The sequence below is a fragment of the Physella acuta genome, unplaced genomic scaffold (assembly GCF_028476545.2).
Source record: "Physella acuta isolate Inbredline_101_S28 unplaced genomic scaffold, ASM2847654v3 ptg000227l, whole genome shotgun sequence".
NCBI classification, from domain to species: domain Eukaryota; kingdom Metazoa; phylum Mollusca; class Gastropoda; family Physidae; genus Physella; species Physella acuta.
The window spans coordinates 169,358-190,000 of record NW_026731746.1 but is presented as its reverse complement, the minus strand read 5'-3'; the positions used below and the strand labels follow the sequence as shown (position 1 = coordinate 190,000).

The window sequence follows — 20,643 nt, the reverse complement described above, 5'->3', positions numbered from 1 at the left end:
TTAGCTTCCCGGGCTTTCCCGTGAGTACTATGGTACCTTTGTTCGTTTTAATAATTGCGAAACGCTATGAATATGATGAGCTACTATAATCGCTCACTATACCGAGTGAGGCGCCTTCCTACCTAGGCCCACCTACCTACATACCTAACTCCCTGCCTACTTACCTACCTATCTACTAACCTGGCTGCGCTGCTGCCTGCCTACCTACTTTTCTACCTGCCGTTATTCCTGCCAAACTGCTTTCCTTCCACTCCGCCTGTCTACCTACCTCACATCCTACTTACACACACATATGTTCGTCTGTATATATGTGTGTGCTAGTGTGCTCTAGGACTATACAATTTTGTTGTTAGGTAGAACTATTCAGTATAAAGGAGTTTCCTTTTGTTTTTTTTTGACGATGTAGCCGCTAAAATATTATTTTGTATGTGTGTACATAAAATAGTGTAGTTTTATTAATAAAAGTACATTTTGTTATGTATTTAAGTGTATATAATCATTTTCGTCAAGCCGATGTGTTCATAATCTTAAATTTAAAAACCCATGAAACTCGATAGCCAAAGATTTAAAACGAGAAATAATTTAAAAATTGCTATTTAATAAGAAACACCTATTCTAAGTATTATAATAATATTTTTAAAAATAAATATACAAAGAGATAGATTGATTAATTATATAATTAATTTAAAAAGTCAACTGTATTTCACAACGAAAATCAACACAAAATACATTCAAATAGAAACTGTCAAGGGAGGCTACTCTAATATTTGTAGGATTAATAGTTTTAATTAAGAGTTTTTTTAATTATTAGAAGAAAAGCTAATTTTGTAAGATCCATAAAAGAATAAAAGATTACCTGCATTTCAAAAAAGATATTCGATAGGTTTAGAATGAGAAATAATTAAAATTATCTATTATATTCATTAGTTAGCCTTTTAATGTTTTTCAATTTTCAATTTTTTTTCTTTTAATTATTTATAAAAAAACCTCATTTTAATTAATAAAGTATAAACGAAGATAGACGTTCTATATTAAAAAAAAAAGTTTAACTGTCCCTGAACAATTGTATCAATCGCTGAGAAATTAATAATTACGTGTAACGCATTGTTAATTAAACGAATTGAATTTTTTCCGTTTTAATAAACTCTCTCTCTCTCTTTATAACTAATAACACGGTATCATTGAGTTTCTTACGAGAAATATCCAAGAGAGCACAAATTTACATTAAACATATGACACCTTTTGTTGGCATGATTAACTACATTTTATCAGTAAATAGATGAAGCAAATATTCATGTGAACAATACATAAAATGGTATTTAGGGTGAGAGAACCAATGTAATGCATTTTTAAAAAAAAAAAACGAGATTTTTGCAAGTTTTAGACCTCCCTGAGTCGGAAAAACATAGTTTTGCAATCTCGTCCGTATGTCTGTGTGTGTATGTGTGTGTGTCTGTGAACACGATAACTTGAGTACCGATATAGCTAGGTTGATAGAATTTCATATACAATATTATATCAAATGTGTAGTTTTTTATTAACTTTTCAGCGATTTCCAGTAACCGGAAGTGGAACTTATTCTATTTTCAACTTGAGTACTATTTCAAATAGATAAATGAAATTTCGCAAGTAAGTAAAAGGTCTAATTCTCTGCATTTTTCGAATTTTGAGTATTTTCCGTCGAACGGAAGTAGTAATTTACGCTATTTCCGATTAAAAAAAAAACACATGTGAATTTATAAAGTACTAATAATATTCCGCACTATTATACACAGATTGTTTGGCGTTCAATTGGTGAGCAATTCTTGTTTCAACGAGATTCTTTTCTATTTTAACAAGTTTAAGTAATTAAAAATGGATTAAAAATCATATCTATATTCTGAAGTGCCATCCTCCGTAGTGTTATATAAAAATATTCGAGAAAGTTTAGGGGAGATGAATCCCGCTTTATTAAAATATATGCCTGATTCATTAGTTTGAAGTGGAACTCTCGAGAAAATTATATTTAACAGAAAACTCAGGAAACGGTAATATAAGAAATGGACAACTGTGTTTAAATAAGATATTACCCAAGCTAATGATATGACAGTCCAAATCATTCACCAAACACTTGACTGTATTTATAAACTTATTTTACTCACGATATTGACAAGACGGACCAAACCATTCACTTAAACAACTGGTACCATCATCACAAGTTCCATCAGGTAAACATTTCTTGTCGGTACATCGACACAGAAACTGTTGGTTGCTGCCAAACCACAGGTCGGCTCCAGCTGTAAAGGATAAATCTTTTCATTAGAGAGATTCTAGTATTTCAGTTATTGGCTGGATTTTAGGTAATTTTTTTTATATGTATTTATTGCAACACCAGATTTACAGCGAGTCAGAAGATTAGGGGGTTAGGGGACAAATGATCTCAGACAAATTATCTTACTGCAAAAGCTTATTTAGAATTGTTTAAAAACAAAACACCAAAGATGATAAATCGTTTTGGCATATTACTAACCATTTCTCAATTGCTTTTTCAATTGCTATTTGTAAAATTATACAAACACTTTAAATAATAATGATACCCAGACTGAAACTGATGACCTTATCACTTTATTGTTCACTTCATTTTATCAGTAATTTAATATAGTAAACTTTCATCTTTTTAATTTTCAATGTTAAATTAGTTCTTTGTTTACGTTTTTTAAAAAAATAAATTAAATCCATATAAAGTATAACTGTTCTTGATTTTATTTATTTATTTAGTAATAAAAATCTGCTTACAACATCAAATGTCAATCGTTTACAAATGTTCACAACTCTTATCGCACACTGTAGGTATTTTACCGTGAGATATTTCGTCGGGTATATTTTGTCCATGGTATGTTTTTTGTCCTGGTATATTTTGTCCTATGATTTTTTGTCTGAAATATTTTGTCCTTGAGATAATGTGTCCTTATATATTTGTCTGGGATATGTTGTCGGAAGTCAATTGTCCTGAAATCAATTTTTAACGAAACGCCTTTTGCCGAAGGTCATTTGTTTAACGAACCTTTGTCGTTGACTCGCTTATCAACATATCATTTGCTACCCCTTTTATATGTGGTAGATATAGATATTTAGTGTAGTAATTTCTTTAAACACATTTTTTATAAATACATACCAGTTTCCGTAAATAACTGGAAAATTAACCAACGATACCAACGTTCTATGAAATATAACAAACATGCCTGTAATAAAGAAAAAAACAACAACTTTGTTCTGGGAGGCTTATTCGCGTTTACAAGCAACCCCATTACTAGTGTATGTGTTTACTGTAACTCTTTGAGAACTATTAACTGGATCACTAACATAATAATACATATCCAGGCAGTGGCGTAGGCAGGGGGGGGGGGGGGGTTAGGGGGGTCAAAACCCCTCATAGACCCCTCGGTACATATATATAAAGTTTGAGGGGGGTGTAAATTGAAAGTTTGTCCCCGGGATATATATTGCTGGAAAAAAAAATTGAACCGCCCCCCATGAGACAATCCTGGCTACGCTACTGTATCCAGCAAATAAAATTTATCCATAGAATATGCTATTTTTTATGATCAATTTTTAAAAATCATCATGAAATTACAAGGCTACAAAAAATAACTTCTTGGAAATGACGATCTATATCGAAGTTTCCACAAATTTGCTGAGTAACTCTCATCTGCTCACAACCTTTGATACAAATTGGTTTTATATATTACTTGTTTTGTAATGAGAGTTGTAAGTTCCAAACATCCGTTTTATAAAGCAGCGTTAAGTAGAAATGCTGAAAGCCCGATTTATACAACATACTAAGATCTATGCACAATAGTAAATATTATCATAATATAAACATTATACTAAAATACCTAAGATTCTTGCTGGATCTAAATGACTAAACAATTTACTGTTGATAAAAGATAATTGGCCTACAATAATTGCGTCACTTTTAAAAAATGTTTACCCACAAATGAACATATTTTGTTAAGTAAGGGAGATAAAGTATAATTAAAGTATAATTGAAAGTAATTATTTATTTGCATCTTTTAAAATAAGATACACACTCTTTAATTTGAAATTAATGCACTTAAAATAGCAAATTATTAGATGGAAGGGAAAATTTGTTTAAGAACCTTATTCATTTATTCAAACATAATTTAATAGCCTGTATTTACTATCTCGAAACCATAATTTTATTTAATACTGAAAACAACAGTATAAAAGCTTTTCCAATCGATCAACATTTGGGAAACTCTATATTAGGACGCTTATATATCAGACTCTATAACAGACGCTTATATTAGGGTTGTTCGATGAAACATTAAATACAGACCAAACACATCATGGCAGATGTTTTGCCTCCATTGTATATTCTGATTTGCCTAATTAAACTTCCTAGCTGAGAAATGTATAACGCGTTGATCCATAGGTCAACTTGTTTTATTGACTAAAATAAATAGAACGTATAGTGCTTCAAAATGAAAAGAACAGCACATATAAAACACTGATGCACAGTTATACATTTGACTATTGAATTGCATTTGTTTAAATTAACTGTAGAAATTAATGTTAATCTTTAACACAGAAACATGTAAATATCACAAAAACTTTTTATAATTAAAAATAGCTGACCTAAATTGAAACCGGTAATTTCTCCATAACATACGACGCAACCTTGCCAAGCCACATTTGCTCCATTAAAACATTGTGGGCGACAATTTTTGACAGAATATAATATCCGCCACCCACCTTCCAAATACTTGCATTTGAAGTTATTCCCCTTCCTGAGAGGAAGCATAAAACTGGTTTATGTTGCGTGTAGACTGTCGCTGCTACACACAAGCGTGTCGGTCAATGAAGCATAACCCATTCCTGTTCAATTGCAATATCGTACAGTATGATTGAACACAGGTAAAATGTGTTGTGTTAAACACTGGTGAATGTATATGTTTAGTGAAGTAAATGTATATCTATAATCATTAGAGTTAAATACTGCTATATTATAACGGTGTTTAATTACTTAGAGGTGCATTTGTAATGTTTTCAATTAAATATCGGAGCATTTATGATTTAAATTGAACACGAGTATATTTCTGACGAGTTGACTTCATCTCATTGCTGTTTTCCGTGAAGTATTCAATGTAGCATTGCACAGTTAAACACTTTACTTAACTATTGCACTGCTTAGCTCAACACATTACTTGTCGTTAATTTTCCATGTAATGAGCTACAATTTTAACTGCTGTAATGTAACCAATCTATCAGCATTTGGTAATGGCAGGAAACAGTTGTTTACAAGAAACGTTTTACAACGTAAATACATTTTGTAGTAACACCAAAATACTAAGTGCTCGACCATTTATATGTTGACAATTTAGTCTAACCCCAACACCATGGATCGTCAATTAGCGTCACCATTAAAAATGATACCAAAGGGAAATCACTAGGTTGTTACAGGAAACTTTATGTACTAACAGATATCGTTGTAAAACAGTGTTTTGACTAGTTGGTTCTTCTATTGATTGCACGTTTTTTTTCCCACAAAATAAGGCCATAGTATTCAATCAGTGACGGTGTACCCCACATAAGGAAGTTATGGTGAAGATCAAGTTTTGTTTACAAAAATATAACAAAACATTAAAAGACGGCGGATATGGGATGGATCGGGTGAATCAGCATGCGATAGTTGAAACTATCTTTTACTGTTAACAAATATATTGGGAAGATAGTGATGGAGTGTAAAATTGTAATAACCATCTATATCTATCTATCTATATACTACTAAAACTCAAGTTTGTTTACCTGTTTGAATATTTATTTTTTTGTTTGTCTGATTGATTATTGTAAATGGTTCTACTCATTGTGGAGAGCTGTAAAATAGTATGTGTGTACAGAACAATTTTTCTTTTCAGACAGACTGTTAATCACACATTTATTTAAAGACGTTAATTAATTTATTGATTTATTCATAGGTAGATTAACCACTTTTTTTTAAAAAAAGATTAGTAAAACCACTGGACTCGACGGAACCGTGACGTCACAGTTTTTGTTTACTTTTTAGTACAATAAAATGGCGGCTTCCATCATAGGCCCATTCAAAAGTTTAACGCGTTCTAAATCTAATTTTCTGTCGGCCATAACCTTAACAATTCGTCCGTTTGCTGTTTTTATTACGTCCAACACTTATATAAATTTTCAACTGTCTTTTTTATTTAGTTTTACAATAAATTTCTCTACAATCTGACCAAGAAAGTTATTTATAGATCTAAAAATATCATGTGGCCAAGCAAGTTATTTATAGATCTAGATCTAGAATCTAGGTCAAACAAAAGATTAGTTAGATACATACCAAAGATTAATTAAATAAAAATACAATCCATTTTATAATCATGATACATTTTTAGTCCTTAAATACTTGATATAAATCTGTGTGATTTATCTATCTAGATCTAGATCTAGATTCTAGATCTAGAATATCTAGATCTAGATCTAGCAAGAGTTACGCAAATACTAGATTCTAGACTTAAGCAAACGAGTCGTAGAATCTAGATCTAGATCTAGATAATGCTATCTAGATCTAGATAATTTCAGACCTTCTTTATTTTATATAAATCTTTGTTTGGCTAATTTAAGATAAAATTTAATTTGAAAGTTACTACTACTAGACATAGATCTAGATCTATGCGCGTAAATCAAGTTGCATAAGGAGACTCAAAGTATTAAAGTATAGTATAAAAATTCTTCTGTGACGTCACGAGTAAATAGCTAAGTTGTTAGTGTAATCGGCTTTCCTGCGGGTGGCACAGATTCTAGACCAATACGTCCATGATACATTTTTTTTCAATTATTATTTTATTTTTTAGATGTGAATGATAAAGTTGCCTATCTGAACTTGGCAGGTGAAGTAGAGTTCATCTGTTTCTTTGTCCTAAGCATATGAAGGGATAGTGTGGTCAGAGACATGCTCAGCTGGAATCGTTTTTTAAACGATAAAAGCATGTTGTCTGAGACTTGGCGGGACACTGGGCAGGTGAAGTAGAGCTGAGTAGGTTAACTGTGACGTCAGTATATGAAGGGATAGTCCGAAATCGGTGTTTTCGGTGTTTTTAAAAGATAAAAAACATATTTTTGAAAGTGGGGTCTGTTTTTCTGTGACGATAAGTGACACTGCAGTAGCGTAGCGAGGGGGAGGGGGGGGCGGGGGCGACATATGTCCCCGGGCGCCGACCTTAGGGGGCGCCAAAATGGGTTGGAAAAATAAATTGAAAGGTTGAGGGGGGTGCAAATTGAAAGTTTGAGGGGGGGGGGGGTGCTAATCGAAATCTTGAGGGGGGGGGGGGGCGCACATCAAGTTTGAGGGGGGGGGGTTGCAAATCAAAATCTTGCGGGGGGTGGGGTTATCTACGCCTCTGAGTGACAGACGTGATGGTTTTTGATGGATGACCCCCGAAACCCACAGTTATCCAACGGAAGACGGGTAGTCTAGTATACTACTAAAACTCAAGTTTGTTAACATGTTTTAATATTTATTTGTTTGTTTGTTTTTTTGTCCGATTGAATACTGGAGAAAATAGGCGCTAGGTGGAGAGCTGTATAATAGTATGTAGGTAGAGAAATTTTTTTGTTTTCAGACAGACTGTTAATCACACATTTATTTACAGACGTTTATTAATTTATTGATTTATTCAATGGTAGATTAACCACATTAGTTTTAAAGTTTTAGAACAATGGCTTAACTTTGACTGAATAGTGACGTTTTATAACTCATTTTTTTGTTTGTTTGTTTGTTTGATTTGATATTGGGGAGAATCTGCATTATGTGTAGAGCTGTAAAATAAGATTTTGGGTGGTAAATATTGTACTTTCTCAAACACACCTTAAATTAAAAACTAATTTAAAGCCGTTAATTAATTTATTGATATATTTATTGGTAGATTAACCACATTCATTATAAAAGTTTAGAACAATTACTTTAGTAATAGTAAAAAGATTTTTTTCTACAACAATGTTTTCAATTATTTTTTTCTTAAGGCCTATGTGTGAATGATAAGGTTGACTATCGGGACCTCGCGGGGCACAGGGCAGGTGAAGTAGAGTTGACCTGTTTCTATGTTCTCAGCATAGGAAGGGATAGTGTGTCCGGAATGTTTTTTTTTAAATATAAAAACATGTCTGAGACTTGGCGGGACACTGGGCAGGTGAAGTAGAGTTAAATAGAGTTTTTAAAATATAAAAAACGTCTTTTTGAATGTGGGGTCTGGTTATTTTGGGATGATAAGTGCTGACAGACGTGATGTCATTTATGGATGAGCCCCCGAAACCCATAGTTATCTAACTAGATAACGGGTAGTCTAGTACAATTTAAAGTATGATGTATATTAACGGGAGATGGGGCAGCGCTTAAATTGAAATAGAAAGCTATCAGTGGCAGTCTTTCGATAGTTGGTCAACCGTGAAGACTAAACTAGCGTACATTTTAAAATGTCTGATTACGTTTTTACTTTCTCGTATATACGAAGTATAGAGAAAGTCTTGTAATCGTGCAAAAAAAAAAATCGAGATTTTTACAAATCTCGACGTTTTACACCTCACTGATACGGAAAAACATAATTTTGCAATCTTGTCCGTATGTCTGTGTGTCTGTGTGTCTGTCTGTGTGTGTGTGTGTTTGTGTGTCCGTGTGTACACACGATAACTTGAGTACCGTTACAGCTAGGTTGATGAAATTTCATATATAAGTATTTTATCAAAATCGTAGATCCTGATCAACTTTTGAGCGATTTCCAATAAGCGGAAGTAGTACTTTTCCTACTTCGAATTTTTCAAAAGCCTATAACTTGAGTACTCTTTCAGATAGATACATGAAATTTCACATCTAAGTTAAAGATCTAATCGTCTACCTTCTGTTAAATTTTGAGTAATTTCAGTTGACCGGAAGTAGTAATTTACGCTACTTCCGATTTCTCAAAAAACTAATGTAAATTTTTAAAGTACTAATAATATTGCGCACTATTATGCACTTTTTTATTTGGCGTTCACTTGGTGTACAATTAATTTGTCTACGAGATTTTATTCTATTTTTAAAACTTTAAGTATTTAAAATGGATAAAAAATCATGTCTATAGCCCGAGTTCCCATCCCCTGTTATTTTATATAAGAATATTCGAGAAAGTTTAGGGGAGATCACTCCCGGTTTATTTCTCTTTAAATTATCTTTTCAGCGAGTTATTGGAATAATTCAAAGAGTGTGAATAACAATTCTTTAAATTAGCATGATCTGCGTCTAAGTAGATTTAGTCAAATAATCTGTACAACTAGCAGCTACTATACTTCGAGATAGTGTTGACTTTGCTGACTGTGTAACCACACTGGGTTGAATACTGATCCGAATGTTATTGGCTATTCTCTACACATAGGTTTGTGTGGCCGTCAAGCTTCAATACAAAGTTAAGCAAGCCAAGGGTGTAATGTAGATACGTCGTGATACACTTACACTGCTCGGCCTCTGTCATGCGCGAATATTTTTTGAGCGTCACGCTCCGGTACACAGGAACACCTCTCAATAGAGAGACATACGAGTTATATATAGGGTAAGCCGGGGTAATTCCACACACGGGGTAATTCCACACACCATATACTGAATACTCTCTAGTTTCAATGGGAGTAAAGTTTAATTAAAAGTTACAATTCCCTGTTTCTAAGAGGTCATTTCTTGTACTTTCTGATACTGTTAAAGAAGCGTTCATCTACAATCAGAGCAAGAATTTTAATTTTATCTGCATCTATCTTCAAATATACTTACGTAAGTACAACCCCTGCACTTTTTTAAAAATAGTTTATTTTGTCTTTTTTTTAATTGTTGTCAATTATTTATTGATTTTATGAAAGATTATTCATTTTTGTTAATAGTAACAGTTAATGATGCTAGATTCAGCCTTTAATTTAGAACAGGAAAGCATATTTTTTCAATAGTAGGTGTGGGGCAATTCCACACACACGGTGTGGGGCAATTCCATACACTATAGTTTGGAATGTCCCATGTTGCTTTTTATACTCTTTAGAGGGTTTAGTTATTATTTTAAACCCTTTAAACTGGTTGTGGCTAATTCTGTAATTCACAACTCATGATTTAATCTTAAAAAATACTTAAATAGTACTAGATCTAGTACTATTTATTTTTAAAAAGAATGCTATTAAAGTTAAGTAAAATTGCCATAGACTTCTTTTATTTCTTTATCTATTATTATTTTTACTGTGCCTATATTATTTATTATAATTTATGCAATATTTAGAGCTAAACATCCCCATACACACATTAGTAATTAGACTTTCTAACATTTAATTTTGTTTTTATTTCAGAATGGTTTACAGTTATAAACGAATAACTTCGGCCTATGACAGATGAGAGTAGAATTCAGGAGGAAGAAATTGAGGCTTTCTCTTCACCCAGTGATGAAGACTGGTTCCCCCATGCAAAATTGTTTCCAAGGGGAAAAATGTTTTTTTACAAATTTTTAAAAACATGAATTTTAAAATTTTCAAAATGTGTGTGGAAAAGCCCCACTTGCCATGTTTTTGTAATAAAAGTGAAATATTTAAAAATTGTATTTTGTTTTATGAATTATCTCTATATTTGTTTGCCATCATATAAGTAATACATGTCCAGTTATACACTCAATATTATATTGTGGTAGTGTTAATTTTAGATTTTTTACAATTTTTTTAGAAAAGTAGTGTATGGAACTACCCCGGGTTACCCTACCTCACAAGGTGATTAAATCAAAAACTTGAAAGTCCAGAGGGCGAGACAAGGAAGCTATTTGCCTGTTTTTGTAGGCGGCACGGAGTATATCATGGATCTATATGAGAATAATTTTAACTCCAAAAAATATCATTATTTCTAATAATGAATATCAAAGTAAAAATATGTATCGTTGTACTGGCCAGCTTTGATTTTAGAATTATATCCGGTAAGTCTTAAGGATATATATATATATATATATATATATATATATATATATATATATATATATATATATATATATATATATATATATATATATATATATAAATATAAATATATGTATATATATATATATATATATATATATATATATATATATATATATATATATATATATATATATATATATATATATATATGTCTGTGTGAATAAATAATATTTTAGTGTACATCCCTGATGGTAACTTGTCATGCTAAATTCTACATTTTTAACACTAGATTATGTGCACAGCTTCAACATGTTCTTTTTAAATGCACAAGTTACACAATTTTAAAATTAAAATAACCAAGTAAAAACATATTATTTGTTAGATAGTCGAAATTTAGTAAAAAGAAACACAATAACATTGGTAATAGTGGCTATGTAAAATTATTTAATTTGGAGTTATATTTCTAATTACAAGATATTTATATTCGTAATTACTAATAGCTAAACAGATTAGCTTAAAATAAATCAATGCTACTAATACCTCTGACTTTTAATATCACATGGTTGAGGGTTGTTGTGAATATAGGACAACAGTATAGACGTGAAGATTATACTTAAAAGTAACAGACAACTTCTATAAAAAACAAACTTTCAGATTCTGACTGTGATCCCGGCAAGTTTGGGTTAGAATGTGAGAAGACTTGTAACTGTGCTACAGACGAGGCTTGTTTTGTTGCTACTGGAGGATGTCCTTCTGGCTGTAAGGCTGGGTACTATGGGGAGGCTTGTGATAAGGGTAAATACTTTTAACGTTAAACTTCATATAATTTATGTTTTACATGTTCTGGAATGACAAAATGAATCAAATGACCCTCGCAATGACTTATAATCTTTCAAAAGATCACTTCACTTTTGTTGTACCACATGTGTAGCCAATCTTGCCCAGAGGCGTAGCTAGGGGGGGGGCGGGGGGGGGGGGGGGCGGCCGCCCCGGGCGCCGACCCTATGGGGGCGCCAAAAGGGGTGGGAAAAATTTTTTAAAGCTGATTTTATGCTGCAGTTTTGAATTATAAACTGTCTAAGTTAAGAAATGTAATGGCTACACGCCTTTACATACTGATTTAACTGTTTTCTACCTTGATTTCTTAATGTAAAACATATACTCTTAAGAAACAGTAACCGGCAAAACCGCTTTGAAGCTTTTCCTAGATGGGGGGGGGGGGGGCGCTTTTTCGAGACTTAAAACGGAAGAATTTACACTAGATTGTTGAGTCGATAAACGTTACCGCTATTAAAAGAAACCAATTGTATTAAAACGTATTGTACGATTGTTGAACTGTAAAATACGTTAGTGACTTTTATCAAGATGGTGCAGGGGGGGGGGCGCTTTTAGGCCAAATAGAATAGCAAAATTACACAGGATTCTGAATAAACAACCTTTAGCTCTCAGAAAGAAACGAATTGTACTGTGCATTGTATAATTGTGTAAAATTTTTAAAAAAAGTTAGTTACGTTAAAAACCGCTCTACAAACTTTGTCCAAGATGGTTGTGATGAGTGTGTGTGGGGGGCGCTTTTTTCGCTAACAAAAATCGCAAGTATTTGTACTGGATTGGTGAGTAGATAACTCTCTTAACACTTAGTAAAGAAACCAAGTGTATTAACGCGTAATGTACAATTTCAATAGCCAGTTTTGTTTAAAAAAAAGACGCGACTAGTTCTTTGTAAGATTCTTACGATTCTCTCAACTTCAACGTGAGAGATCAGATACTTTTGATTGATTGCATTACATCTTACCTGGATCACTGAACTATATTAAAGAGAACTAAATATCACGGATTCTTGAATCCCTAAGCCACTAACCACCACTTTTTTCCATGCTCTTATTTCATTCTCCACTGTCTGTAATCTAGCTCCAAGCCATACAGTAAAAGAGACCACATTTAGTTATAGATCCTGATTGAATTTTTTTGACAATGCATTTGAATTCTACATTTTCTTAGAGTGTTAAAACGCATTTTATTGCTGCTGATTATAATCAGAACGTCATGGGCTATCATTAAATTGATTGTTACTGCTTCTTCAATCAATACAATTAGTTCTGCATTTGTTGTTGACGTTGTGCGAGCAGTGTTTCTTCCAGACTTTTTTCTCCGGGGGGGCACTTGAAATTTTCGAGGGGGGGCGGTAGACTTTCTTCGGGGGGGGGGGGGGGGAGGCGGACACTGTTAAACGTATATATTTTCTATATATAAATTATATAAATTTCATTTCGTTCGAGGGTGGGGCGGTAAAAAATTTTCGGGGGGCTTTGCCCCCCCCCCCCCGAAGAGATGCCTGAAAGAAACTCTGTGTGCGAGAAGGCAGGGCAAATCTGCGAAATCCAAGACTACGAGCTGTTAACATCCGTTGGATTCCAGTTTGTTTTCTCTAGCTTGTTTTGTCATACCATCAACCAATCAACGAAATACCCATGTCGTATTCCAATGTGAACAATAAATATTTCTGATAACTTCTTCTTGTATGTCACTTGTGTGTCCTTACTCTAACAAACTTCGAATCCAACTATGTACCATATCACAACAGAGATCGTTCCAAAACTAGAACATAAAAGGCTGGTCTAAACATATTAGCGTTAGCTACAAACTACCCTCTAACACAGATCAGGCTTATTTTTTTTTACTCACATTACTAATCTTTCGCAAAAAAAATTAAACGCATCTTAATGGGAATTAAATTGTCGTAAAGTTTTAAGGAATGAAAATCATACAATGTAATTATTAAACCTTGTCCGGACTGTAGCATACACGCTTACACACACGCTTACACACAAATACACTCTTACCCACACACAAGCTTATATATAAACACACTATCACACACACATAATTATACACACACACACACACACATATATATATATATATATATATATATATATATATATATATATATATATATATATATATATATAAGCGGGGGGGGGGGGCGCCAAATTGAAAGTTCGCCCCGGGCGCCGGGAAGGGTCGCTACGCCTCTGATCTTGCCCCCCACATTGAGATTAATTCAAAATTATTTTAAACAAAAATTATAATCATTTTCTAACTCTCTTTTAACATTTGTTGAATACACCTTTATTGTGTTGAGAGGTCACATATATAATGATTCAGTTTGAAATGTTTACAATTACACTCTAATTAAGGACATACACATTTAGCAGGTGTCTTTGAGATGCTACATTAAAAACTGTATTTTTGATCTCGCTGTGATCAGCCTGTGAGCCTCACACCTGGGGCATCAGCTGTAACCAAAGCTGTAATGACCGTTGTATAGACAACACCTGTAACAGGTTTAATGGAGACTGTGATAAAGGATGTAAAGACGCTCATCAGCCGCCGGCTTGTACACAGGGTATTTTGGGTTCTACATTTTATCCGCCTGTCTAGCAGAGTGTTTCTGTATTACATCTACGTTTTTAGTTCTGTCTAAAGGATATTGAGTAGCCTAAATAAACACTATCATGTGAAAATGTAAGCACATATGTTATGCTATAATACAATATTAAACTAATATCTAGTATCATTTTTCAAATCAATTTAATCCAAGAAATATTTTAAAAACCTTAAATTAGCTTGCCATGAGACGTTTTACGGCAGTAATTGTTCACAAAGATGTAGTCCCAACTGTACCGATAGCCTATGTCATCCTGTCAATGGTCATTGTTTGTCTTGTATAGCCGGCAGACAGAGGTTATTTTGTGACCAACGTAAGTTTTATAAATTATATTATTTAGCATACCATTTAAACTGGTGTTAATCTCCAAAAATATTTTTACTTAAAAATTCATACCCCAACGAAAATTATGGTAATTAATAACTTTAAGCCTACGTTTATAGCCGACAATGGTCAGATATATTTTAGCAATAGGTTTTCAATCACTTTGCTGCAACTTGAACTGCATACATTTATTTTAATACATTTTAACAGTTCAACGACGACTGTTAGAAACAGCCGATCCTACACTATTCTCAACGACACTGTCGTTGAGTGGCTTATCAACAGTGTCGGTATATAATAACGCTATAGATTTTTTCTCATTTGATTCTGTCGTTGAGAATCTAATTATAGTTATAAACTGTAAAAACTAGCTAACGGAATAAAACCATTTCGATTAATTAATCGCTTAAAAAATATTTAATATAAGAAAAATTAAACAACCATTCATTTTACAGAGCTAATAATAATTAATATTATAAAAAATGTCTTTAAAAATTGAAAATTAAATTATTTTTAGCAATATAAATTAATACAGTGGATTGCTGAATTTAATTGTGATCATAGTTATGATTAATTTTAGAGATTGTATGATTAATTTATACACGATTTAGAATTACAGAATATTGATTATTCGGTATAGAAAACATTAGGGTAGAGATTACTAAACGATATAATATAGGATTATGTAATATAGAATATATTAGTATATTATTATAGAATCTAGGCTATACAACAAGTAATACATGATATGATTGCAAAATAGAAAAAATACATAATATAAAGGCCCATTTTTTAATCGAATTTAAAACTCATTTCGTTTACAATATGTTATTACAAATATAAAATTGCAGAATACGTAATAGCTATTTTTATCGAATTTATACATAGAATGTGCTATATAATCTTAAGAACATGATTATGTAGTGGCGTAGGTACAAGGTGTGCCAAGGGGCTATACCCCCCCCCGATATATATATATATATATATATATATATACATATACATATACATATACATATTTACTGTACTCAAGTAGTACCCCTAACCAGAGGCGTCACAAGGTTGGGGGGCGGGGCTGAGGACTGCGCAAGGTGGCAAAATTTCGGGGGTGACACCATGGCGAAAAATAGCAAAATATATAGAAGAAGTATGCATTTTGCCAGTTCAATAAATGACTAATGAGAGTTAACTGTACTAATAACTGACTGCAGATAAAAAAAATATACAATTAACTGTGCACGTTTAAAAACTATCACCCAGGGGGGGGGGGGGGGGTGAGGGGAGATGACACAAACTGCAAAATGTACAGGTGAATACATGCTTGTTGAATTTTTGGATAATAGATTAGCTAAGCGACGACCGGAGAGAGGCTGATACCAAAATCTAATCATTTACGATGAAAACGATGCTTTTTTTCACATGAATTAATAGGTGGATTATGTGCTAAATTTGACGCCATTGGGGAAAATGGGAAGTCACCAAATGTAGCTATATATATATATATATATATATATATATATATATATATATATATATATATATATATATATATATATATATATATATATATATATATATATATATGCATATGTAGAATTATTTATATTTCTCTCTATGTATATATATAATGAAGTTTTGCTTGTTTGTTTGTGGGTTTGTTTATGTCCTCTATGCAGCACTACACCTTTCATCCTATGGCCATGCAACTTAAGTTAAGAATACCACTGGATATATTTCACAAGCACGGTGCCCCAGCAGGGCGCGAATCGATTCTTCCCTATATAGGGTATATATAAGTAAAAGTAGATTGCGGTTTAATCCCGTTCATCCGCTCGCCATAAAACTTCAGGGGAGGTTATTTTTTTTTATTTTAACAGGGCGGCGCTCCTGGAGGGTGCAATTTTTCTCTAAACAGTTTGTAAAAAACAAAACGGATGCTGTTTGACATCGTTTATCTGAGTGCCGTTAAACTTTCGAGAGTTAATGAAAACACTCACGAGAAGGTTTCTGCGAAAACAAAAATTAAAATTTATTATGGGCGTTTCCCTGGAGGGTGCGATTTTTGTTAATAAACGGCTTGGCGCCTGAAAATCCAGGACGGCGATATTAAAACTGCATGGGGGCTAAGGTAAAAAAGCAACAACAGGCGCAGCCGCCGGCGCCCCGGATATTACGTAACCCGAAGCGCCCCGTGCTACCATGTGAACACTATGACGCCTACGTTTTTTTTTTTTTTAATTTATACACTAAAGACACGATGGGCAACAATAATTTTTGACTATATGGAATCAGGCGCGTCTGCCGGCGCCCCGGCAGGATGCGATTTGGCGCCCTGGGATATCCTAAGGTTGTGTTAAAGAGCACTCTACAATATTGACCCTGTGGCAGACGACATTCCATGACAATTCGTTTGACCCGGTGCGCCACTGGCTTCGGGAGGAACACTATGAGTTTTAAAAGAGCGCCCTACAGTAGGGAAATTTTTTGTCTACTGCACCACTGGCGTGTGGTCTAGCGCCCCTGTGTGGGTCCCCCATAAACACTATTGCGCCTACGTTCGTTTTAAAGAGTGCGATACATTATGGATACAATGGACTACTGTGTGCGGTAGAATTTGCGCCTCAACAACTATGATGAAAGCAATATAACACCGGCTTTGATTACATTTAAATTATTTGGATTTAGAAATCAATGTCAAGCGTAAAAAAATACGTGATTGCTAATGTAATTATGGAATCCTCTTAAAATATTGCGTCAGTCTGTCTTCTGAGACCGCAGCAACGCGCGGGACGGGTACGCTGGTTTAATATATATTTCTTCTATATAAATAATTCTCTTCATGGATACCATAGAAAACACCAAGCTGTAAGCGCTCAGCAGCCCCCTCTTTTTCTCTCTATCCCTACCACCCCCATCCCTACATGGTCTGGTGAGCTGTGGTTCAAGCTAAATGATTACAATCGTAGAGCCGGGTTTAGTGACAGCTATTAGGGGCAGATAATTTAAACTTAGTGGAGGTAACTCAGAGGGGGCTGCTTTCACGAGGAGGGGGGGTAGGATTTTTGGGAAAGGAGGGTGGGGAGGGGGGGGGGTTATCGTCCTTAACGAGCTACTGATAGTGTTTTAAAGCAAATATTTTCAGTGGCAGCATTGTTACTGTCGAATTCACAAATTATGAATTACTGAAAAGTAGAAAATGAAACAACTAAATAGCGGCGTATGATAGCGGCTCGTAAAATATAAAACACAATGTAAATACCTTTGTTATACCTACGGAAAATAATAATATGTAACATGGATTCCTGAAATTTTGCGCTGCTTTAATTTTTAACGTTGGGATCCTCCATCAACATCCATACTCTCCTTTAGTATGTTCAGGCTTTTTTTTTTTTCATTTATGGGAAGGGATGATCGGAAAGTGTGACGACAAATTTTTGCTTTCATCCGTTATTTCGGGCTTTAAAAGATTGCTTTTGGTATTAATTCATTTATTAACTCAATGTTTATCGAGGTCAGTACATATTATAATAAACCGGGAGTGATCTCCCCTAAACTTTCTCGAATATTCTAATATAACACTACGGGGAATGGCAACTCGGGATATAGACATGATTTTTAATCCATTTTAAATACTTAAACTTTTTAAAATAGAATAAAACCTCGTAGAAAAAAGAATTGCACACCAAGTGAACGTCAAATAAAGATGTGCATAATAGTGCGCAACATTATTAGTACTTTATAAATTTACGTGCGTTTTTTGATAAATCGGAAATAGCGTAAATTAGTACTTCCTGTCAACGGAAATTACTCAAACTTTGACAGAAGGTAGAGAATTAGATTTTTTACTTACATGTGAAATTTCATTTATCTATCTGAAATAGTACTCAAGTTATAGGCTTTTGAAAAATTCAAAGTAGAAAAAGTACCACTTTCGGTTATCGGAAATCACTCAAAAGTTTATACGGATCTACGATTTTGATAAAATACTTATATATGAAATTTCATCAACCTAGCTGTAACGGTACTCAAGTAATCGTGTTTACACACAGACACACACAGACACAGACATACGGACAAGATTGCAAAATTATGTTTTTCCGTATCAGTGAGGTGTAAAACGTCGAGATTTGTAAAAAAATCACGAATTTTTTTTTTTGCACGATTACAAGACTTTCTCTATACTTCGTATATACGAGAAAGTAAAAATGCAGTTTCAGGGGAACGGCGGAGGGGGTTATGTGTTGAGGTGTGGTGTTTTTAAAGAGAGTGGTGGGGGGGGGGGGAAGCGAAGATCTGGCTTTTTGTGAAAATGTGTTACAATTAGAGAAGGGGGGTTGGGTGCAAAATCGTCTGAAGAGTGAGTCGTCGTTAATGGGTGACCACTTTATGATTGTATATTGACGTCACCATCATTTTGGGCGGTGGCTTTATGTGACGATATGTAACGAGAAAAAAGAGGGTTGAGTTAATGGCGTAGCATTTATTTTGCATTTTTTAAGGATACAAATAATAAAAACACTGCTTATTTTGTTTTACATGTGTGACGACATTGTGTTAACCAAATGTATTGAATAGTATGACTTACAGATTATTAATTCTCTCCCCCCCTGAAGCAATTACCACCTGTCATTTACCCCCCCCCCCCCGCCAAGGAGGACATCCCCCCCCCCCCCACGCACACACCTCTTAAGGTACAGCTGGGGTTAGGGTTATGGTTAGGGTTACGGCTAGGGTTAGGGTTTGGGTTAGCGTTAGGGCTAGGGTTAGAGTTAGGGTTAGCGTTCTGGCTAAGGTTAGGATTATGGTTAGGGTTACGGCTAGGGTTAGGGTTAGCGTTAGCGCTAGGGTTAGAGTTAGGGCTAGGGTTAGAGTTAGGGCTAGAGTTAGGGTTAGCGTTCGGGCTAAGGTTAGGGTTAGCGTTAGGGCTAAGGTTAGGGCTAGGGTTAGATTCAGAATTAGAGTTAGTGTTATGGTCAGGGTTAGGATTAAGGCTAGGATTTGGGTTAGTGTTATGGTCAAGGTTAGGCTGAAACCTAAGTCTAGAGTTGGTTTTGGTTATGTGTTAAGTTTTAGGCTGAGGTGAATGCTTAGGGTTTGGTAATTTTTTTTATCGATTAGGATTAAGGAAATACATAGGTATAGAGTTTGAGTTAGGATCATAACTTGAGGCCGGGGGGGGGGGGGGGGGATTCTCCAGGGGGGTTATTGACAAGGGGTAATTCCCCCGGGGGTAAATACGGGAGGGGGGGTCTCCTCCGGGGGGGGGGGGTAATTGACGGGGTGGGGGTAATGTCATGTAGCCAGGTCCACTATTAGAAAGCCAAAATTCCAAACTTTGTAGCCTTATGTATGTAAGTAATCTAATCTCATACAAGTTCTTGAAAGCAACATCAAAGACGAGAAATAATAAGAGCCATCGTTGTCGGCTTATTTAACAGGGAAGTCTTAGTCTAAATCAATCCACGACAATGTCTTTAAGACAATAAACCTTAACTTTGCTTGAAATAACAATATCGTTCTTCATTCATTCAAACTCAACATTATGGCTTCACTGAACTTTGTCATTGAAATGCATGTGTAGTTTGAAATGTGTGTCTGTTAAAATTGTACAGTTGATACCGAATATATCCAGCCTTTTTCTTCTTCGTTCAGCTGCTTTTCTTTCTGGATTTCTTTTCTTATCTTTTGTCAATCCAAGAACAAGTGTTGTATCCCCAAGATAGGTTGCTATCCCCAACTATAGAGCCTCATCTACACGGGAGATTGAACTCAGGACTTCTCGGTTTAGCAACCACGAACTTTACAAGTTCTTGATTTTGGTATTGGCGTGTCAGTTTTCTTCTTTATTTAGTCGACATCTAAAGTTAAACAAAAACAGTTGCCTACCTCAGCAAAAATCAATGTAGGCC

At 34.3% G+C, this 20,643-nt stretch overlaps 1 protein-coding gene across 3 annotated transcripts in view; it reads left to right on the top strand.

Moving 5' to 3' along the window:
* LOC131938004 (uncharacterized) overlaps nucleotides 1–20,643 on the top strand; it is a 34,689-nt gene that overhangs the window by 6,631 nt on the left and 7,415 nt on the right. For 2 of the 3 annotated variants that reach the window (XM_059295803.1, XM_059295804.1), the window contains 4 exons: nucleotides 10,733–10,976; nucleotides 11,614–11,754; nucleotides 14,231–14,368; nucleotides 14,589–14,723. In XM_059295803.1, coding sequence (XP_059151786.1) covers nucleotides 10,913–10,976; nucleotides 11,614–11,754; nucleotides 14,231–14,368; nucleotides 14,589–14,723 — 478 coding nt within the window. In that variant the 5' untranslated portion in view covers nucleotides 10,733–10,912. Of the gene's footprint in view, nucleotides 1–4,675; nucleotides 4,918–10,732; nucleotides 10,977–11,613; nucleotides 11,755–14,230; nucleotides 14,369–14,588; nucleotides 14,724–20,643 lie in introns of those variants that run through there. The other variant, XM_059295801.1, reaches the window with a different exon arrangement.